The 24530-nt window shown below is 34.9% G+C and overlaps 2 protein-coding genes across 2 annotated transcripts in view; one reads left to right on the plus strand and one right to left on the minus strand.

Annotated features, from left to right (window-relative positions):
• Positions 1-93: 93 nt before the first annotated feature.
• LOC123682116 (zinc finger HIT domain-containing protein 3-like) lies at positions 94-1111 on the minus strand. Its single transcript, XM_045620527.1, has 3 exons — positions 940-1111; positions 710-864; positions 94-626 (listed from the first exon to the last, which is right to left on the minus strand). The coding sequence occupies exons 1-3, from the start codon at positions 1002-1004 to the stop codon at positions 454-456; spliced, it is 393 nt and encodes a 130-aa protein (XP_045476483.1). The 5' UTR covers positions 1005-1111; the 3' UTR covers positions 94-453.
• A 1943-nt stretch (positions 1112-3054) lies between these two features.
• The window catches only part of LOC123682086, a 39247-nt gene continuing 17771 nt past the window's right edge, over positions 3055-24530 (plus strand). Inside the window, exon 1 of the mRNA XM_045620482.1 lies at positions 3055-4535. Coding sequence (XP_045476438.1) covers positions 3163-4535 — 1373 coding nt within the window. The 5' untranslated portion in view covers positions 3055-3162. The remainder of the gene's footprint in view (positions 4536-24530) is intronic.

The raw sequence follows: 24530 nt of genomic DNA on the forward strand, positions 1-24530 counted from the left end.
AGATGGATTGAATAGCAAATCTGGGTACCTGCTTGAGCGGAACCATAGCACTATCGTGGTTAAAGAATAAGAAGAAAAATAATAGCAGCAGTGTATATTTAAATATTTATATTTCAACAAAAATTGATATAATTTGAAAAAAAAATGGAATTTGACATCCCTATCAAATTATTACAGGATAAAAAAAAAATTAAAATTCAGAATAATGATCAGAATCTTATTTTAATATTATTTATTCATTCTTAAAACACATCTCCCAAAATTTGAAGCATCGTCATCAGAATCCATTTTAATGGATACTCGGCACAAATTTTCTGCAACAAATCTAACAACTTCCGATTAACCTTTTGAAATCGAGAAACATCATATGATATATTCAAGACTTCCTCAAGTGTTTTCTTTTCAATCTTCTCTTCTTTAGGGTATTCAGTTTTTGGTGAAATCCATATCTGCTTACGAGGATTCTTCATTAACTAAACTCATACAAACATCTACGTATTCTACGAATAAAGGCTCTAACATTGCCATTTGCATAATTTTTTCAGGATCTTTACTTCCATCAACAATTTTGAGCAATTTTCGTAGATGTTGATTTTTAAGCAAATCTTTGAGTTCTTCAGACTGACCTGAAAATAAACGCTTATAAATATCAAAGCTCAATAATGTGAAGTTACCTAAGCTGCATGACTTGAGATTTCGAATAACTTACCTAACAATTCTAATTTTTCATCAGGTACTTCCAAGTTAATACTTTCTTTTGGGGCAGAAACAGAAACACGAGGTTTCTTCAATTCAGGACCTTTTGATTCACTGATTTCCTTACTGCATTTCTCCTTATGTTTTCCAAAACATTCTTTTGAACAACTAGAAATAAGATGAACATTAAATAATATTCACAGCAAGAACAAATCGAATTAATTTAGTTTTATTGATACTTACTAATTTATCAGACAAACAGGACATTTGTATTTTTTGTCGGAAATTCCACATATGTCACACTTCATTTTTCTATATTTCTCAAAATTTGTATACAATTGAAAAATTTCATATAACGTTATTGTAACACAAAAAATTACGTCTATATGTAATAACAGCGACTGTTGAAATTCAAAAACAGTTTAAGGTTAAATCGGATGTCAACTCAGAATCATAGACATATAATAATTATACGTCTATGCTCAGAATATAGAATAGAATATGGATGAACCACGAACGTACAGTATTCTTGATTCTAAGTTCATTAGTCAGGTAGAAAAGAAATCTATGATAGTTCTATCCTCTATGTGATTCACTGATTTTTATCTGTGAACTCGAGTTACAGGGTGTTTCTGAAAAATTACTCTTTCAAATATCTCGACATATTGTACATATTTTGGATTCTATTTTAGATATTCGGAAAATTCTAAACCTTTTTTATGATTTTTATGGTTCATATGCAACTCATGACAGATCATAGAAATCAATGACCTCTTTAGAGATACAGAGGAGAGTAAATGTTTCTTAAATGGGACACCCTATATATGATATAATTACAATCATATAGTGAACACAAAATTAATTGAATCTCGAAATAAATGAAAAATATTAATATATAAGGTGTCCCATTTAATTAGAAATTAATTATTTTTTTAGAGATATAGAGGATATTATGACTTAATTATGATCAATGGACATAAAATGAATTAAATCTGGAAAAAATGAAATATATTCATATACAAGGTGTCCCATAACAATATGAAGTCGGAAAACTGAATATCTTTGAAACGGATGACATTTTTGAGATATTGAAATTATGTTCCCCCAAATGATAACCCAAGAATCAATTTCGATTATAATCTGAAATCACAAACCAGAACCTGCATATTCTGCACGGTACCCGAGTTCAAATTTCGCAGAATACAACATTCCCCATATAAAAAACCCATTTCACGGTGTTTACACAAAGTGCATTCTTATGAAAGTTACAATTAATTGAATCTCGAAATAAATGAAAAATATCAATATATAAGGTGTCCCATTTAATTAGAAATTGATTATTGTTTTAGTGATATAGAAGATATTAGGCGTTTTTTAAATTGGACCCCCCCACATATGTCTTAATTATTATCAGTGGACATAAAATGAATTAAATCTCGAAAAAAATTAGAAATATTCATATACAAGGTGTCCCATAAAAATATGAAGTCGGAAAACTGAATATCTTTGAAACGGATGACATTTTTGAGATATTGAAATTATGTTCCACCAAATGATAACCCAAGAATCAATTTCGATTATAATCTGAAATCACAAACCAGAACCTGCATATTCTGCACGGTCCGAGTTCAAATTTCGCAGAATACAACATTCCCAATATAAAAGACCCAGTTCACGGTGTTTACACAAAGTGCATTTTTATGAAAGTTACAATTATTTGAATCTCGAAATAAATGAAAAATATCAATATATAAGGTGTCCCATTTAATTAGAAATTGATTATTGTTTCAGATATATAGAAGATAGTAGGCGTTTTTTAAATTGGACACCCCCACATATGTCTTAATTACGATCAATGGACATAAAATGAATTAAATCTCGAAAAAAATGAGAAATATTCATATACAAGGTGTCCCATCAAAATATGAAGTCGGAAAACAGAATATCAGTGAAGTCAAGTTATTTTATTAATATTGAAATTATGTTTCACCAAATGATAACCGAGGAATCAATTTCGATTATAATCTGAAATCACAAACCAGAACCTGCATATTCTGCACGGTACCCGATTTCAAATTTCGCAGAATACAACATTCCCAATATAAAAGACCCATTTCACGGTGTTTACACAAAGTGCATCGCTTTCTATCACTTGTGTGTATCAATAGAGAACCCATCGTCTTCAGGTAAAAGATGCTGGACGAAACCAACTAGCCAAACAGCACCGAGCCAAGCAGACCTACATCCCGTATATCTCATCCAACTGAAAGTCTAAAGCTAGGGTACCCGTCGCCAATCGGTCCCCGCCATTCTGTCACGTGACCAGCGTCTAATTCCAGCGCAAGTAGGTTGAACGCCGAGCCGATCATTCGCCCAAGTCGCTCAGTCAGTTGAAGCGATCCAAGAGGTGCGCGCGTGCGGAGTTGCCAGAGCTGTAATGTTTTCGTGGTTATCAGTGACAGTGACATGCATGTCGGAATCGGTACCAACCCCAAAACCGGCCAGTCAACCCTGACCGACGCCCACAACCAGTTCAGACCCCTACCGGTACCCCCAGATCAGAACGCACTCGTTACAAGCCGCCACAACAACGATGGTACCTCACTCAGAAGTACCACTCGGCCCTATCAGTTCAACAAGTCCAATTCTTTGGGGAACCTGAGCTTTATAAACGTGGTAGGCCTGCCGTGCCATCCAAGACAGACGTCGGTACCCTCGTCGACGACCAGGAAGGGTACCAACGGTACCATCCTGCCGATCCACTGCAGAAATGCATCGGAACCGACTACTAAGGTACCACAACACATGAGTTTGACCAACAATGTTCACGGTACCGCGGTGAAAGGTGGTACCTACGCCGAACCCAGCTGGAGCGGTACCCCAAGACTGAGTGGCGTGCCATCCTCGTTAACCCCTAGAGATCAGACCGTCGCAAGACCTAATTATGCCGGTACCACACTTGGTACCGATGCGAACCAAACGAGGGATAACGTGAGTAACGTCAACGTCAACTTCTACAGGGCTGTACCTATGAATGTGATGTCTTCAGTGCCTACTATCGAATGTTTGAATAATCAGACTGCGAAGAATGTTTCGAACGTTCAGATAATGCCGCTAAGTGGTTCAGGTACTGATAGAAATTCAGGTGGTACCTCGGTCGGTGTGTGTAGAACATCTATAACGAGTTGTCAAGTAACTGTAGAACAGTCTCCCACGCATGTTATTAGTTCTTCTGCGAACGAAACGGTGTCAAATGTTTATTTGCCAAGTAGGACTGTTGCACAAAGAACCTTCACGTCAACGGAGGCTCAGACTGATGACAGTTCCTTAGGTTATGGAGATGTGGGTAACAACAAGGAGAGGAGACGTAGGGAGAGGAGAGAGAGGAGGCACAACCGCAGGGCTAATCCTGTACAATCCAGACCAACCACAGGAGAAACAAGCTTGCAAAATTCCAGTTCTTCAACCCTTCCAGATATTTTGGACAGCCATTTACCACCACCTTACACTACTCACCCTAACACCTTGCAAAGGAGTCAAGTGGCGCCGATTCCTCCACCTTTAAGGACTATACCTCATTTGGGGATGGTCCCTCAGCCTCTTCTGATACCCTCTCAGCAGATTTTGGGCAGCTTGGTGCCTGCTCCAAGTGTTGGACCCGGTTTGATGCCTCATCCAAGGCCTAGGACTGCTCTGCAGAGTACAGTGTCTAACAGCGGTGTCCCGCATGTGTCCTATCCTCCTTCTAATGTGATTTCCGGCCAAATTCCCATAGTGCGAAATGTACCAGAGAACAGTTCTGGATTTAGGTATGCTCTGCCTGTTGGACAGTTCAGTAGGTGAGTTCATTTGGGAGTGTTTTGGGTTTTTGGTGATTTTGTTACGTAGAGTTGTAGGCAGGTTGTACGCTCTTAAGGAAGGTGATAGAGATGTCTGAAGTAAGGTTTTGAGGTCATAATCTTTGTGGTTTCATAATGATTTTTTGACAGTTTGATTTCCTGGATTTCAGCCATTGGAGTTGTAGGATAAGGTTTTTGAGCTGAATGGTTTTGTGAGGTGTTCTAAATTGTTTTTCTTTCAAGTTTTATTTGTTCTGTTAGAGCATGCCCTTGATTAGTGGGTGGATAAATTTTCACCCAATTTTCGAGTTCTGCATTTCTTGGAAAGTTAACCGTGAAGGATTGGAAGGGAATATTTGAAATGTAGTGAACATTTTTGGCTCATCGATACCAACTATTGTAGGTATACTAAAAAAAGAATTTTTCTGGAAACTTAAACTATATCAAGCGGACATTTCCATTCAATTCAACAAATCCATTAAGATGATAAAATTATTCAAGGACGTTTCTCTAGTTTACATAAAGTAAGAGTAAAAAAATAACAATATATCATCTAGAACACGTCGGACTAGTGGCTTCATTATGATTAATACATTCCATTGAATTTCGTATGCAACATCAACATATTAAGAATCCCATACAGTATTGAGCAACTTAATAGGGTTATAAAGGAGTCTATTATTCAACAGATCGTTTTCATGCAAGAACCAGAACTACAGACAATAATATTGATACACTCAAATGATAATATGGCTTTGTTAGAATTAGAGAATATATAATGATATAAATATTGTAATTTTCGTACTTTCGTTATTAATAACCTCACATTTGGTGCGATTCGTAGAAATTAAACTTAGAAAGCGAAAAATGTAACAAAGTACACTAAGATCGAGTTGGTAGGCTTGAACACGGAATTTCAACAGAAAAGCACCGATATTGATTGATATTCATAATATATCAACAAAGAACTGCCGATAATGATCAACTATGAATAGATTTTGTATCTTCTTTGTCGAATGAGAGTAGGATGTAGTCCATAGAAGCTCGACACTCTTCAATGAGTTTTTTTTATTTAGCTAAACGTTTTTATTAATAATTTAAGATATTCTACGATGAAATTACAAACCAGAACTTGCAGTATCTTCAGTATAATTGCTACTAGAAATGAATATGTTCTCTTGAACTGTTAGTAGATATAATGTAAGAGAAAACTCAAACGATATCAAGAAAACATTTCCATCTAATCCAAAAATTTCCTTAAGAGGATAAAAATTAGTCAAGGACGTTTCTCTAGTTTCCATAAAGTAAGAGTAAAAAATTACAATATATCATCTAGAACACGTTGGAGTCGTTGGACCAGTGGCTTCATTATGATTCATAAATTCCATTGAATTTCGTATGCAACATCAACATAGGAAGAATCCCATAGGTATTCAGCAACTAGATAGGGTTATAAAGGAGTCTATTATTCAACAGATCGTTTTCATGCAAGAACCAGAACTACAGACAATAATATAGATACTCTCAAATGAAATTTGGCTTTGTAAGAATTAGAGAACATATAATGATATAACTATTGTAATTTTCGTACTTTCGTTAATAATAACCTCACATTTGGTGCGATTCAAAGAAATCAAACTTAAAAATCGAAAAAAGTATCAAAGTACACTAAGATCGAGTTGGTAGGCTCGAACACTAACGAATTACAACAAAAAACACCGATGTTGATTAATATTCATAAAATATCAACAAAGAACCGCTGATAATGTTCACCGATGAATGTATTTGGTATCTTCTTTGTTGAAAGAGCGTAGGACGTAGCGCACAAAAGCTTAACGCTCGAAAGAGTTCTCATTATTGTAGCATACCAGTTTTATCCTAGTCTAGACGTAGGTATTGAATACGGAAATCTAAAAGAAGCCCTATTTTTGAACAGCTGACGATTCCTAATGACTTTGGATCTATGCGTTTCAAAGGAGTGCTTAGGAATATTTTTATTAGCTAGTTTCCTTTGAAATCGTATCAAATGCAACAGTCTGTTGATGATAAATATTAGAGTTTGACGAACTCTTTCTGTATAAGTTTATTCGGAATTTTTCGAATGATGTTAAAATCCTCTTGAATATTGATGGTATACTTTCAAATATGTATGGTTTTCCCTCGGGTTTTCCAATATGATTTATACAATTCAAAATGGTTTTTATGGCAACACTAGATCCATAAGTGTCATTTGTGGAAGTTGGTGAAAATGTGGCGTTCATAAAGAATTTTCCAATAGGTTTATTATTTTTTGAAATTTCTTATCATTTTCATTTGTGTTCAATAGGTTATGTCATTCAATTATGGAAAGATACACGGTTCAACAACGTTTAGAAATTGTTTTCGAAACCATCGCCCATTTGGGAATAACAGGTCAATTGAAAAGTCCCTAGTCTACCATAGCAAAACACATTTTTTTGGCAAATTCGATTTTATTATTCAAAATAATTGCCTTTGAGGGCGATACATCGATTAAAGCCATCTTCCAACTTTTCGATACCATTTTTGTAGTACGATTTGTCTTTCGCTTAAAAAAGGCCTCAGTTTCGGCGAGTACTTCTTTATTGGCTCTAAATTTCTTTCCAGCGAGCATTCATTTGGGGTCTGAGAGCAAGAAAAAGTCGCTGGGGGTCAGATCTGGTGAATACGGTGGATGCAGAACCAATTCGAAGCCCAATTCATGCAATTTTGGCATTGTTTTAATTGATTTGTGACACGGCTCATTCTCTTGATGAAACAGCACCTTTTTTCTCTTCAAATGGGGCCGTTTTTTAACGATTTCATCCTTTTAACGATCCAATAACGCTATATAACAATCGCTGTTGATGTTCTGGCCCTTTTGGAGGTAATCAATGAAAATTATACCTTGCGTATCCCAGAATACTGATGCCATAACCTTGCCAGCTGACTGTTGTTTTTTTTCTCGCTTTGGATTCCGTTCATCGTGTGCAGTCTACTTATCTGACTGTCGATTGGACTCCGGAGTGAAATTATTTAGCCATGTTCCATCCATTGTCACATATCGAGGCAATTCCTAAAGGTTGCTGAAGTTTTATCTGTTCAAGGAACGAGCGCTCAAAAAAAGCGTATGATTCAAGTGGTTAATTGTCTTTGCTACGTCAAACACTTCGCGCTTGCTTTAAGAGGTTTATTTAATTATTTGTATAATTATAATATACCTACTACTTTTGTCGGAGTCTTAGCTCAATAATTTGCAGTATTTTTAGACTTTACTCTAACATATTATTGGAACCCTAGAGCAATTCTTCTGGAGTTGAAATGTACTTATTTATCTCGTCACGAAAAAAAAAACGACAGAAACCATTGAAAATCTGACCTTCACAGAAGATTAGACGTAATAAAAGAACACTTAGATGGTTTTTTCACACTCTTCAAAAGTGGATTGTGGAGAAGAAGATTGATTCTCTGAATGAAATGGATGAATGATTTTCTTTTTTTACGCGAATTAACGTACCTGGGAGTTTACCAGCCTTGAAGACTACTAACCTCAGAATTTCGTAATATTTACATACACGAGAACAAAACTATTGATTTTTTACACCGGAGCCTTGGTTGGATTCATGGGAGAATTTGGTAATTGTTATAAGTTGCGGTTTTTTATCGTTTATATTCGATATCCTCTGGATGTAACCTCCGCTGAAGTTACCAGAGATTGCTTTTTGGTAGAATCTAATAAAAGGCAGTTTAAAGTTTTTCTCTTCAACTATAAGAAGTTATGGTTAAACATTTGGCCCAAAAAACAGTTACAGCATTGAACTTCCCAATTCAAATATTTTTTATATTTTGAAGGCTGAAATTGTCGAGGTTGAAGCCTATATTTCGAAATGAAATACGAATCTTTCTACAGAAAAGGCACTGAAAAGTTGAAGTAGCGTTGAAGTAAAAGTAACAGGCCAATTGAAAAGTCCCCGGTCTGCCATAGTAAACCACATTTTTTTGGCAATATTCGATTTTATTATTCAATATAGTTGCCTTCGAGGGCGATACAGCGATTATAGCGATCTTCCAACTTTTCGATACCATTTTCGTAGTACGATTTGTCTTTCGCTTCAAAATAGGCCTCAGGTTCGGCGATTACTTCTTCATTGGCGCTGAATTTCTTTCCAGCAAGCATTCTTTTGAGGTCTGAGAAAAGGAAAAAGTCGCTGGGGGCCAGATCTGGCGAATACGGTGGATTCAGAAGCAATTCGAAACCCATTTTATGCAATTTTGACATTGTTTTAATTGATTTGTGACACGGCGCATTGTCTTGATGAAACAGCACTTTTTTTGTTCAAATGGGGTCGTTTTTACGATTTCATCCTTCAAACGATCCAATAACGCTATATAATAATCGTTCTTTCCTTTTGGAGGTTATCAATGAATATTATACCTTGCGCATCCCAGAATACTGATGCCATAACCTTGCCTGCTGACTGTTGTGTTTATCCTCGCTTTGCATTCGGTTCATCGTGTGAACACTCAGCTGACTGTCGATTGGACACCGGAGTGAAATGATGGATCCATGTTTCATCCATTGTCACATATCGACGCAAAAATTCAGGTTTATTGCACTTAAACAGTGCTCAGAATCATTAACACGTTGTTGCTTTTGATCGATTGTGAGCTCGCGCGGCACCCATTTTACACACAGCTTTCTCATGTAAAAATATTCGTGAACGATTTGATCTACACGTTCAGATGATATCTTCACAATGTCTACTATCTCGGTCAACTTCACTTTACGGTCATTCAAAATTATTTTGTGAATTTTTCCTTCGGTGACAGCTTCAATTTTTCCCTTCAAAAAGCAATATTTTATCAGCACACTAAATTCTTTTTTCCTCTTTTTTCAAATAACAAAAGTAGCTTTACTCATAACGCAATATCTCACAAACTAATAGTAGGACTGCTGTCAAATTTTGACACGTATCGTTTGAAGGTTGATACTAACTAAAAATCATGTGGATTTAATACTAGCACTGCCATCTGTGCATCAGACCGGAGACTTTTCAATTGGCCTAATATTGTGGATTATGTACATTAGACTGATTGATGTTGAATTAATAATCCTTTGTGTAAAGTTTTTGAAGGAATTCCACCAAATATTGGATACGTAACTAAGGAGATTATACCTGCATATATTCAAGTTCATTCGAAGTCGTTGAAATGCAAACAAGAAGAAAGGTCATTTTCCAGAAAAGGATTCATTCGAAAAATTAAAATTCCGCAGGTGGCTTATTTCCCAGAAAATTCACACACAAGAGACCTTGATGTATCAGGCCAATCCACGAAAGCTATATAAGTAAACCCAATAACACTTATTACTAATTTATCAATAGTTGCCCAAAAAAGTTCAGATAAAGCAGTTCTAACAATGATACCCAATCCATTTGGAAGCACTTAAAACAATCATTTGTATGCAAAACGCTAGCATGAAGTAATTAAATGGAATAATTCATTGGACTACCAAACATTCGCTTTGTAATACATTTACGACACTAAACCTTGAAGAAGAATTAGCAAAGAATATCTATTGCGGAATTGAAAGGCTCTAAAAATATTGGAAAAGTCCACTGAATATACGATTTTGCCTGGTTATTAGGAAACTTATTAAAGAAATAAGTTATGTCTTGATTATTATTAATATCGGTGGATTATTTGATTGGCTAACTTTCTCCACGAAAATTAAATCGTGAAAGCTACAATCTGCAATCTCTATAGAAATGTTTGATTAAACATGGTTGTAATTCCAAGTAATACACAGTGATTTGATTTGAATAATTTCGAATCAACTCACTCACTTTATTTTCTAGTGGATTCCTGAAAAATTGCCTGATACTTATCGATCTGATAATAGCAAGGAATATTTTAATAATAACGTTTTTAATTTCAGTCCTTCATGTGGAATAGTTTCCACAAAATTGTTTGTTTAAATTCCGAATCGACTCAATTAAATAATCAATAAAATAATTATAATTTTTCACTTTCTTTCGAATGCTTTCGAACCTTTATGGACCAATTGTATTCCAACCCTGTTCTAAGATGAAAGGCAAGTTGTGATTGATTGTCGAAGTGCCTTAGCCTTTGCGAAATCATTGCATTGATCTTCCTGTTTGTCCAATATATATTTTTTGACAATCATCAACTTATAAACTCCTGATTTATCATATTTTCATAAAGCATCTTTGTTGTTTTTGGTGAATTTACTGAGGTTTGAATGTGTTCTGAAAGAAGTTCTCGAATCTTATTTATTTTTAATATATGTGACAATTTTTACAGAAATACCTTTGGTATATCTTATCAAAATATATCTGAAATTTTCTTGTTTTTGTTTATCAAAAACTTGTCTAACAATTTTACATTGTAGCCATTTGCGAAATTACTCATCTTGATGTATACATACAGATAGTATTATTTTTTTTATTCTCATTTCTCTTTCGTGAATTTTTCGGATGTGTTTTTAGTTATCTGAAATGAAGGAAAAATATTTTTCGTTGAACTGTCACATACACACATCTGAAAAAAACCATAGAGTAATAAACATAGATAGAGGGAGTATAAGCAATTTTTACATGTCCCCAACATGGTTAGATTACGTTGTCGGATTGTGACATATTTTCTAATCCACAGACCACAATTTTACTACATCGTTATGAATGTATTCTATATTGAATGAAATATATTTATTTTAATGATTCCCCATTTTTTATGGAAATTTGAATATTTGGAATCCGATATTTTTCCAAATTGTCGAAATTTTAATAAGCAGAATATAACTGCTGAAATCCAAGGTTTGGCAAGTTTTGCTCTCCTAGTGTCATCGGTTGTTTCACGTCGTTTGGCGCGCTTGAAGTTTGTTTTCTGAATTTCTGATATATGTATTTAGGTATTCACTATTCATTTCAAAATATTTTGGGTAAATATGAAACGTAGATTCACTATGGGAAATGTGCGTTCTTTGTGGAGAAACTCGCGAATTGAGTGAAATATCGTATCACTGATATGTTTTCATTTCCGCGCGCTTCATGTCAAATTTGATAATTCATGTTGGGGACAAAATTTGATTAGTGGAAATGACATATGCTCCCTCTATATATGTTTATTACTCTGAAAAAAACACCGAACTTGACAGTTCAATCAGAATCAAGAGTCAAGTTTAATTATAGCTAACCCAAACTTGACTCGATCTCCTGATTGGTTCATTTAACAAGCACGTGAAGTAGTTATATTATTTCAACCAACCTTGGTTTAATTAACGACAATAATTGATTTCTTCATGTTTCTTTTTATTGTAAACGCTTTATTCAATTCTTGAAATGTTACTAGTGGGTTATAAAAGAATTTTTATGATCCTATTATAAGTTCTTCGAAAATTTGTAGGTATTACAACTACCGATCAACCATTATGTAGATTAAGACCTCACAAGTAGTTGTTATTAGATTTGTTCTTTGTTTTACATCGATTTGTCGTTTCTTTGTTCTTCAAATACCAACATAACAGTAATTAATCGTAATAAATCAAATCAAAATTCGACGTACGCTCACTTATTGACAGCTGTCTAATAAACATTGCGGGCTAACCTAAAATTATGTCACCCCTCATTTTGAAAGAATTATCTCTTTTCAACTTTTCTACAAAGAGGTTGTAGTTAGATACGGGCGTACACAAACTGATCTAGGGGTTTCCGCTTCCGCTGATGATAGAAATTGGATCGAATTTTACAATTACTTCGGTACATCCATGTATCAGCCAATTCGTTTAGTACAAGGTGATATATTTATACGATCCCTTGTGTTTGCAGCCCCAGGTAACATTTTCATGGTCACAATGGCTAGACCGACGATAGCTTTATCGGAATTTCAAAAACCCCAACCCCTCTGGGTAATATCGAAAGCACATGCAGGGATACCACCCTCGCCACCCTAACTAGCCGGACGCAGGTAGCTAGAAATGGTGTAGAAATGTTTCGATTTTAGCAACCGGCACAATATTAGAAATTGGCTCATAAAGGAACCGTATATCTCCGTTTTTTCTTTTCAGGGCACATCTGTCCACCGCCCTCAACAGTCAAACAAAGAGGGTGGCTTGAAGAATTGCAGCCCTGTGGGTGGACAATCTATCGTGGTTTGAAAAATCGTAGCAGAAATCTGAGATCAGGTTTAATATACGGTCTTGAGATCAAGTGAAGAATAAGAATAGATTAGGTTCACACGGCTTAAGACGTTATTCAGTGTTTTTTCGGTTGGTAACGCCTATTCATGTGACGTTGACAGTTTTGTTTTTTATGAGCGGAGTAAGCTTACTTTGTCGTTCTTTATTGTTACATTTTACGTGAATTTTAATGTATACTTTATGTTCGTTTGATGGTTTATGATTTTCTGTTTGATGAAAGAAATGTAATTTCTGTGACAGCTGATTGCGTAATTCGAACAATAATAGGTTGCTTTGTCATGTTGTTTGTTTCCAAACTTGATTTGTCCATTTAAGTTTCAAAATTATTTTTATATACCTAATGTCTTCCATGTTCATGTGAAGTTTTGGCGTCATTTTGTTTGTTTACGATGCTGCATTTGGTCATCCCAAACAGTTTTGCAATTTTAAAATGTTCTAAAGTGACCTCAGAGTGAATAACAACATAGATAGAGAGAGCATATTATTTTCAGTAGGCAAATTTTGTCCCCAACATGAACTATCAAATTTGACATGAAGCGCGCGGAGATGAAAACATATCAGTGATACGATATTTCACCCAATTCGCGAGTTTCTTCATAAAGAACGCATTCCTTATATCCCATAGTGAATCAACGTTTCATATTGACTCCAAATATATTGAAATAAGTACTTAAATATATTAGAAATTCAGTAAACAAACTCCAAGCGCGCCAAAGGACGTGAAACAACCGATGACACTAGGAGAGCAAAAGTTGCCAAACCTTGGATTCTACAGATAGAAAATAATAAATATTCTTCTTATTATAGATTCGGACAATTAGGAAAAATATCGGATTCCAAATATTCAAATTTGCATATTCAATCGAGAATCACTCAAATAAATATATTTCATTCAATATGATATACATTCTTTACGATATAGTAAAATTGTGAATTTGAAATTATATCACAAACCGAAAACATAATCTAACCATGTTGGTGACATGTAAAAATTGCGTATACTCCCTCTATCAAAGTTTATTATTCTATGAAAACGACAGAAAATAAAATTTGTCAAAAATGACCAGACAAGTGGAACCCAAAACTCATGGATTTGGCACCACGATGATGAATTTCTGGCCAAAAGCTACAAATCCTATTGAAAATGCACCATATTCTCCTGATAAGGCGCTGGTCGACTTTTTTTCATCATAACTCAAATGATCACTTTGAAGCACTCGTTTTCGGTCAGAAGAAATGCTGCAAATAACACTTCACTCACCAAGTGCGGGGCCTGAGCAGTAAAAACACATTTATTATTAAAAATTCGACTTTATTCGTCAACAACGTTCCTCTAACTTTACAATCACTTTACTATAGAAAGTTTCATATTTTCTTTCGATATAGGTTTCAACATCAACTTTTGATTAAACAATTCAACAATTTCTAAACGTTGTTAAAGCCTTTACCTTTCCATACTTAAATGGCATAACCTACTGAACAAAAATGACATAAGAAATGTCAAAAATAATACACACTGTTTCCAATATAACCATTACAAATTTTATAATTCCTATTGGAAAACCCTTTTTATTGAATTAAATCAATCAAGATCACATTTCCTAAACGTAAACAAAAAATATGCAAACTTTCCCCCTAAAAAATTCAAGTAGTTATTGAAACTTCCCAAACAATGTTCGAACAATTAAAATTATTCATATTTTCGTGAACAATTGAATTGCTTTCCTTCTATTATCTAGCCGTTTAGATACTTTCATGATCACAGTTCCACTGAGTTTAAACAATAGTACTTCTAGTACATAACGCACACGGTCTTGACCAATTTGTTCTTCTTTCTTGCATGATGACTGCTTGTTTATATGAAAATTAAATCAAAACTTATTAGTGGAACAATCGACTATTACATCATTCTCTTTCTTGAATATACTTGAGTTGTTTCTCTAGGAAATGTTATAATAGCCTTTGTCTGCGTTTTAATCAAGGAAAAGCCAGAAGTTGGATTGATACACTTTGGAATTGTTAAAGCTAATACCAATTAAAGTCAGTGAATCAATTTCCACATAATTGATCAGTCACTGATAATTGTTAGAATGCTTGTTGCTATAGGTAATTCATATTCAATTGATGGTAATCATTAACAGAACATTCCACGCAAATTGGAAAGATATTGTATGGTACTACGAGTACTTGATATTTTAAAAATGTACAGCAGATTAGTCAATGAAGCACAAAATACGTATTCTGAACATTATTTCCTGAATCATATCAAGTGATTGTTGAAAAGATATGATTTCAACATGATAGACAAGCTGCTTTATATGTCCTTATAAATAAAAATCTATCGGATTGAGAACCAGTGGACTAGGTGGCCACGTCATTAGTCCACCTTGACCTATCAATATATTCGGAAATTTTTCATTTAAACAAGCTGCTACTTGTCTCTTTCTGTGTGGTGGTACACCATCGTGCTGATACCACATATTTCCATTCTGAATTTTGCAGTTATCTATCTACAAATCTACAAAAATGGTTAGACCCATTTCCGAGATAAATAAGACATTTTCCATACTCAAAATTCTGATGATTCTTGATTTATTACTAGGAAATATCTCAAACTGTAAAATTTGAGGGGTCTTATGATCGATATCGAAGAATAGTTATTTATAATACAAGTGCAGAAGGCATTGATATTCTTCCACTAGTTCAAAATTCAAAAACGAGCCACGAAGTGGCGAGTTTTGGAATGAACGAGTGGTAGAATGAGCCTTCTGTACGAGTATTATACATTATTTTCTCTAATTCATTGCATTCTTATTGAAATTAATGAAACATTTCCATAAATATCATTTAGTGATTTTTGCATTGAAAAATGTTGGTTGGCAGAACTGATTTCTTTAAGGCAATTGATGAATTGACAGATAAAGCCGTGGCGGAAAGTTCGGAGTGCCAACATAGGATAATAAAATATAACCATGAAAACTGTGCGTTTCTGATATATTCTCGCACGATTTTGTTCTACAAGATGTGGAAGAATGAACGGAATAACCACAGAATTAGAGAAAACATTTTCCCATAGATTAATCTGTGCATTTTCCTTAGTACATGTCAAATATTTCGACCAGAAACGTCAAAATACGAACATTTTCTCCCACTACTCTGCAGCGAAACCATTTTAACGACATCGGAGAACTGATTTTTTTTTTCGTGTAGGAAATAGCGTGAGTTCGAACCACCTTTAAATTTAACAGTTATAAATAGAAGCAAGCGGAAAGGGGACTCTCCAAAACCGGATAACACTATTCCCACATGATATAGAAAGCGACAGTGCGGTTGTCATCGAAATCTGTTTACTACCAACCAGTTATATATGTGAAGTGGGTGGCTGATCAAAATGTTGAACTTCAAACAGAACACAAGAAGTTACTTGATCATTCTGGCTCAGATGTTTCATCTGTTTATTTGATCAATTGATTTTCAGCACATGCGGTTCTTTAAGTAGGAGTTTACCCGATGTGTTGTTTTTGGTTTATTATACAGGCTGTTCTACAAGCTCTACGACAAAAAGGAATGCTAATAGTTATTTATAATACAAGTGCAGAAGGCATTGATATTCTTCCACGAGTTCAAAATTCAAAAACGAGCCACGAAGTGGCGAGTTTTGGAATGAACGAGTGGTAGAATGAGCCTTCTGTACGAGTATTATACATTATTTTCTCTAATTCTGTGGTTATTCCGTTCATTCTTCCACATCTTGTAGAACAAAATCGTGCGAGAATATATCAGAAACGCACAGTTTTCATGGTTATATTTTATTATTCTATGTTGGTACTCCGAACTTTCCGCCACGGCTTTATCTGTCAATTCATCAATTTGCCTTAAAGAAATCAGTTCTGCTAACCAACATTTCTCAATGCAAAAATCACTAAAATATATTTATGGAAATATTTCATTAATTTCAATGAAAATGCAATGAATTAGAGAAAATAATTTATAATACTCGTACAGAAGGCTCATTCTACCACTCGTTCATTCCAAAACTCGCCACTTCGTGGCTCGTTTTTGAATTTTGAACTCGTGGAAGAATATCAATGCCTTCTGCACTTGTATTATAAATAACTATTCTCTAATTCATTGCATTTTCATTGAAATTAATGAAATATTTCAATGAATATATTTTAGTGATTTTTACATTGAAAAATGTTGGTTGGCAGAACTGATTTCTTTAAGGCAAATTGATGAATTGACAGATAAAGCCGTGGCGGAAAGTTCGGAGTACCAACATAGAATAATAAAATATAACCATGAAAACTTTGCGTTTCTGATATATTCTCGCACGATTTTGTTCTACAAGATGTGGAAGAATGAACGGAATAACCACAGAATTAGAGAAAGATGAATTCAACTCCTGTTTTGAAATCTTCGCAGATCAGGCTCTTCATAGATCTTTATAGCTGATTATTTCTAACGAAATTTTATTAAGAATTTTGGGGCTATTCTTCTATTCTATTCTAACATATACACAGTCATTACCAATGCGTTGCTTCAATTTTTTTAAATCGAATGAAGTGGTTGAATAAATGAAAATAAAATTAGTGGACTAGAAACCAGGTCTTCCGCTTACCATTAAGTCAAAAGTCTTCGGAGATAAATATTCAAACATGATGATCAAATTCAAAATGATATCCATAGGCGTACAACTTTGCTACCGGCGTTTTTCCGGAATTCGAGGCTTTATTGTAAAAAACTGGTTATACATTTACGATTCAAAGTATTGTCCATCGCTGGCCACTACTTTCTCCCATTTTTCGGGCAGAGTACGAATCCCGCGTTGAAAAAACTGGTCATCTCTTGAAGCGATCCGTGAATCGATCCAATTTTTTACTTCTTCATAAGACCGGAAGTGCCGGTCAGCCAGGCCGTGTGCCATTGATCAGAACACGTGATAGTCCGAAGGGTCAACGTCTGGAGAATACGTTTCAACGTTTCCAAGTATGTCTTAACCACTTTCGCAACGTGGAGTCGAGCATTGTCATGATGTTAAAACACTTTATCATGTCTCTTGTTGTATTGCAGCCGTTTGTCATGCAATGCTCGGCTCAAACGCATTAATTGCGTTCTATAACGATCGCCTGTGATTGTTTCAGTCGGTTTTAACAACTAATAATACACTACGCCGAGCTGGTCCCCCAAATACTGACAAAAATGATGATCTGTACTTTGTACAAAGCACTGCTATATTTTTGAAATATCCGTAAAAAATCTACTAAAAATCATTACAAAAGAAGTTGAATTATTATTTCGTGAAAGTCGCCGTACACTGCTGTCCTCTACTTATTTGCTTCGATAAAAGAAAGAAGATGAAGTGAATGTACAAAGTTTGTTGCGCCAGAGGAGAAATGAATAGGTACAGAAGTTTGACTGATACGCGAAAAACCACATGGTGGTAAACCCTCTTCAGGATAGGTGGAAAAGGCAGCTGCTGCCTTCAAAATGCATGTTTTTGAGCTTATTCATGGTGAAATTTTTGTTTGTTTTGAAAATTGGTTTGAACTCATGGAAGAGTCGTTCAAATGTGTGTTTTCATATCCATTTCCGAAATATAAAAGGCAACTTAATTATTCAACCACATGCTTCAAATCAGTTCCTAGTCGAACTTAAGTGGAAACCATAAAACTTTTATGATCGTGTTGATCAAGATCAATATACAGATCAGTACAATTTAAACCACTATCAACTAGTCGATCAAAGTTTTGTGGAACCCACCGTTGGTCCAAGGCATAATCTAATCACCAAAACGTTTTTTAAACGTAGTTTAAGGAACAAAATAAAAAAAAAGCGTACATATACCCAAAATTCGATTTTAATCGTAACTAAACTTCTGTGTGCAAGACTGTAAAAAGAGGTATGGAGACCAAACTTCATCACCTAGTGCTGCTATTGTCACTATAGTCTATAATTGCGTTCAAGTTGGTTGCCCTAGAAAACGTTACCCATGTATTTACTTCATGTAGCAAGGGGAGTTCTACATTGAACAAAACTGCTCGTATCATGAATACAGATGTCTGAATTTATTTCGTAGGTTGGTACGCCTGTTATAAACAGGTGACACGAATTTGATGTCATTCGCCTTGCTAGGTTAGGAATTACAACGTTTTTTGTGTATGGACAAAATTTTTGGCTCTTGTATGGTTTCTTGAGAGTCTATAGGATTGATATACTTGCTATTATTTCCAAAAGTGATGAAAATAGGTTAATTAATGATGAATCATGTATTCTTATTCGAATTTATTGTACCGCCTTTGAATGCAAATGCAATAATTTTATACATTTTCAGTTAGTGGCGGCCTCAGAGTTATAAACATAGATAGAGGGAGCATATGTCATTTTCAGTAAGCAAATTTTGTCCCCAACATGATTTATCAAATTTGACATGAAGCGCGCGGATATGAAAACATATCAGTGATACGATATTTCACTCAATTCGCGAGTTTCTCCACAAAGAACGCTCTTATTATGTCCCATAGTGAATCAACGTTTCATATTAACTCGGAATATGTTGAAATAAATACCTAAATATATCAGAAATTCAGAAAACAAACTTCAAGTGAGCCAAACGAAGTGAAACAACCGATGGCACTAGGAGAGCAAAAGTTGCCAAACCTTGGATTTCAGTAGGTTGATACAGAAAATGATGAATATTCTGCTTAATATAAATTAGACAATTAGGAAAAATATCGGATTCCAAATATTCATATTTGCATATTTAATCAGGAATAACACAAATAAATATATTTTATTCAATATAATATAAATTTATAATGATATAGTAAAATTGTGTATATGAAAATATATCACAATCCGCCAACGTAATCTAACCATGTTGGGGACATGTAAAAATCGCGTATATTCCCTCTTTCTATGTTTATTACTCTATGGTGGCGGCAAATTCTTTTTTATATCAAATATCGACTGAAAACAGGTATTTTGGGCTATGAAAGTAGAAACATGATATGTGAATCACTTCACGGGAAATAACTTTGATAAGCTTATTTGAGTTTTATGCTAGAAATCCCATATAATTCTGTTAAATGCACAAATCTGGTTTTTTCCGTGCTCTGTCATACAAAATTCCATTCTAAATGCAAAATTCTTTGTTAGCTATTTCCATCCATTGTAAAAATCCCAAAACACACTTGAGATAAACTGACAAAATGGACTACTATTAAAAAACTAAATGACAATTCAAATGACGTTCAGTATGAAGGACAGTTGTGACAACTGAGCGAGCATCTTAAGTGATTATATGCCGTTACTTTCTAGACCAAATGAACTATGATGAAACGATGGCAGTGTGTATATTATCGCGATATAAAAACCACGTTTTATTTCTCCATAATACCAGTTATTTTCCGTGAATTGGCCAACTTAAAACTGAAATTTCTTGTGAATGTTGGCTGATAACAATTTTTATCGCAACGACAAACGCTGCAATAGGCTTTCAGATGACAAGTTTCGGAAATCCGCTTGTGATGAAGAAATACGTCTAACATTTCCGAAAAAATCTTATTCAGTTTGCCATTAAACTCAACTTTTAAGGCAAATAACGTCACTTTTTTTATCCAACACACAATTCTAATTTTTCCCTTAACAAAAGGAAAATTAACAAAATATAAAGGGTTTTTCAATAAGAGGTGTCACTTTTGATGCTGTCATCTTTTGACATTTAATAATTAAAAACTATGCCATTACTAAAAATGAAACGATACTGATGCCATAACCTTGCCAGCTGACTGTTGTGTTTTTCCTCGCTTTGGATTAGGTTCATCGTGCGCAGTCCACACAGCTGACTGTCGATTGGACTCCGGAGTGAAATTATGGAGCCATGTTTCATCCATTGTCACATATCGACGCAAAAATTCAGGTTTATTGCATTTTAAACAGCTTCAAACTCTGCCCAGAATCATTAACACGTTGATGCTTTTGATCGATTGTGAGCTCGCGCGGCCCTCATTTTGCACACAGCTTTCTCATGTACAAATATTCTTGAATGATATGATGTACACGTTCAGAAGATATCTTCACAATGTCTGCTATCTCGATCAACTTCACTTTATGGTCATTCAAAATGATTTTGTGGACTTTTTTGATTTTTTCGTCGGTGGCAGCCTCTTTTGGGCGTCCACTGCATGCGCCGTTTTCGGTGCTCATTTCACCACGTTTAAACTTAGCATACCAATCAATGATGTTTGATTTTCCTGTTGCAGATCCCGGAAACTCTTCATCAAGCCAAGATTTGGCTTCAACTGTATTTTTTCCATTTGAAAAGTAATATTTTATCAGCACACGAAATTCTTTTTTTCCATTTTTTTTTTTCAAATAACAGAAGTAGCTACACTCATAACGCAATATCTCACAAACCAACGGTCGGACTGCTGTCAAATTTTGACACGTATCGTTTGAAGGTTGGTACTAACTAAAAATCATATGGATTTAATACTAGTACCTCCATTTGTGCATCATACCGAGGACTTTTCAATCGGCCTAATAAACATCCATTGATTCCTCTTAAAATATACTCGTTTTTTTTTTAGAATCAAATTGAAACCTCTTATTGGAAACCCTTCTCTTACAAATGACGTAATTCCATATGATTGCTGTATTTCATACTGCTATTTCATTGAAAAAACTTATTAATCACAATGTTGAAATTAAAATCCTTTCAACAAATATCTATTATTCTCTTAGTTCTTGGATTCTTTAATACTGCCATCTAGCCTAACTTAACCTTACAAATCTAATGTCACCTGTCACAACAGGTGTACCAACGGACTAAACAAACACGCATCGATATTTAGAACGCGCGTATATTTGAAATTACAGCCTCATTACTTTTGGTCCACAGTCTTATCTCAATGCATCTATAGGAGCAAACCTCATAACTATTTCCATAATAAATAATAATAACAGTGCATTCGTTCTCTTCACACCACGATTCGAAAGAATGTCAATTGAGGCGACAATCTCAATTAACTGCGTTATTACATCTCTGGTTACTGGCATTGCGAGATATCTCTGTGATCTTACCAACTGTGCTAGCTTTTCTCCTAAGATAACGGTGAAAACTATGCCGCTCACATCGTTACAAATGTCTCAACGGGAGATAGAACGACAATTTTGTAATTTTATGGCTCACGGGAATATGGAAACGAAATATGCATCAATTATTTTCTAAGAATATTTTAAGCGTCCTCTAAAAATAGTCTAAAGGAAATCTGATCGTGGCGTCTGAGAGGGAAGTGTTTCAGGAGGAGTGTTTTTCATCTAGTTCTGTGGCAAATCCGTTCATATACCTTGTAGAACCCATTCCCATAGAGTAATAAACATAGATAAAGGAAGTATACGCAATTTTTATATGTCCCCAACATGGTTAGATTACGTTGTCAGATTGTGATATATTTTCAAATCCACAATTTTACTATATCGTTATTAATGTATATTATTTTGAATGAAATATATTTATTTGAGTGATTTCCGATAAAATATTTAAATTTGGATATTCGAAATCCGATATTTTTCCTAATTTTCGAATTTATAATCAGCAGAATATTTTTTATTTTCTGTATCTATCTGCTGAAGTCCAAGGTTTGGCAACTTTTGCTCTCCTAGTGTCATGGGTTGTTCCACGTCGTTTGGCGCGCTTGAAGTTTGTTTTCGGAATTTCTGATTTATTTAGGTATTTATTTCAATACATATATTTTGAGTTGATATGAAGTTGAGTTGATTCACTATGGGACATAAGAAGTGCGCTCTTTGTGGAGAAACTCGCGAATTGAGTGAAATATCGTATTACTGATATGTTTTCATTTCGGCGCGCTTCATGTCTAATTTGAAAGTTGATGACAAAATTTGCTCACTGAGAATGACATATGCTCCTTCTATCTATGTTTGTTACCCTGGGGTAGAACCAAATAACAAAATATCTTAGTTTCACACAGATTTCAAGGTCATATTTTATAATATAACCTTGAATATATAATATAATTTGCATAATATAACTTTTCGAACTGATATTTCCTTTTCATTGAATTAAGTTTTACATAAAAATATTGTACAAAAAGTCTTTTCAAAGGCTGAAAATGCGGTTTTTATGACTTTCAAATGTATTTCGCTATTCTGATATAACAATTCAAGAATTTCTATACGTCATTGAAGCGTGTATCTAGGAAGATACATGTCATTCAATCATATAAATGATTGAATGGCATAAATACTAATGACATAAGAAACGTCAAAAAATACCGCACAGTGTTGCCATTATAACCAATTCAAACTGTATAATTCCTATACTTCGTATATTTACTAACCCACATATCGTACACGAAAAGTCAATTTATTTCAACCAAAATTGCCAGATACATCCTTTGTTACTGGATGTTCTAATTTCAATGCATTTCAGTACAATAAAAGAAACAAAATCCATCGGCCGATATCCCCTCCTCAAGTGCTACTTTCCATCCATCCGGCGATCTGACATCAAAGTCTTTCAAATGAGAAATAAATAGCCATAGTTATCTCGAAACAACCTCAGATGAACGTAATGGTAGGAACACACGAAAAACAGGTCCGTCGTGTAACGAAGCCTTCGAAATGATAGACGTGCATAAGTATAATATTCCTTAATTACGGCCCATAACAAAGAACCAACATCACCGATGGCGTGCATCTAGACAAAATTGATTATCATCAAATAACCGTATTTTAATTTATCTAACACTGTGATGGTGCCCGTCTCTTTGGATCCATTGCGGTTGCGGTTTTAGACCGTTTCAGATAAAGGAATTGATATTATACGTATGCTGGCTTTGATGTTTTCGAGGCGTTTGGGAGCCTTCGGGGAATTTTTTTTAATACGTCCCTGGAATTTTTCACATTAGGCATACAACTCTGCTTCTGTCGTTTTTTTCCGAAATTCGAGACTTTATTGTAAAAAACTGGTTATACATTTATGATTCAAAGTATTCTCCATCGCTGGCCACTACCTTCTCCCATCTTTCGGGCAGTGTACGAATCTCGCGTTGAAAAAACTGGTAATTTTTTGAAGCGATCCATGAATCGATCCATTTTCTTACTTCTTCATAAGACCGGAAGTGCTGGTCAGCCAGGCTATGTGCCATTGATCGAAACAAGTGATAGTCCGAGGGAGAAACGTCTGGAGAATACGGCGGGTAGGGTAGGATTTCCCATTTCAACGTTTCCAAGTAAGTCTGGACCACTTTCGCAACATGGCGTCGAGCATTGTCATGCTGTAAAATCACTTTATCATGTCTCTCGTTTTATTGCTGTCGTTTGTCTTTCAATGCTCGGCTCAAACGCATCAATTGCGTTCGATACCGATCGCCTGTGATTGTTTCAGTTGGTTTTAAAAACTCATAATACACTATTCCGAGCAGGTCTCACCAAATACTGAGCATGACCTTGGCACCGTGAATATTTGTTATGGCCGTCGACGTGGAAGCATGGCCGGGATATCCCCATGATTTTCTGCGCTTGGTTTTATCGTAATGAACCCATTTTTTGTCTCCAGGCACAATGCGATGCAGAAATCCCTTTTGTATTTGCCCTGCAAGCAGCTGTTCACAAACAAACAAACACCTTTCAACTAGTACGGCACCCAATTTCTTTGTTTCTGAATCATAACTTTCAGGCGTTTTGAAAGGCTTGTTACCAATGATGATCCTGCCAATTCTTGTTGCGTTTGACACGAGTCTTGATCAAGTAAT

This window comes from Harmonia axyridis, chromosome 6 (assembly GCF_914767665.1).
Source record: "Harmonia axyridis chromosome 6, icHarAxyr1.1, whole genome shotgun sequence".
Lineage (NCBI taxonomy): Eukaryota > Metazoa > Arthropoda > Insecta > Coleoptera > Coccinellidae > Harmonia > Harmonia axyridis.

What these genes read in the sequence shown, in the direction of transcription:
- LOC123682116 (XM_045620527.1), bottom strand. Translation starts at nt 1,004, where the DNA reads ATGAAGTGTGACATATGTGGAATTTCCGACAAAAAATACAAATGTCCT. An exon ending in CCTGTTTGTCTGATAAATTA is followed by an intron (nt 865 to 939) that starts GTAAGTATCAAT and finishes TCTTATTTCTAG; the next exon opens with TTGTTCAAAAGAATGTTTTG. An exon ending in TGAAAAATTAGAATTGTTAG is followed by an intron (nt 627 to 709) that starts GTAAGTTATTCG and finishes GTTTATTTTCAG; the next exon opens with GTCAGTCTGAAGAACTCAAA.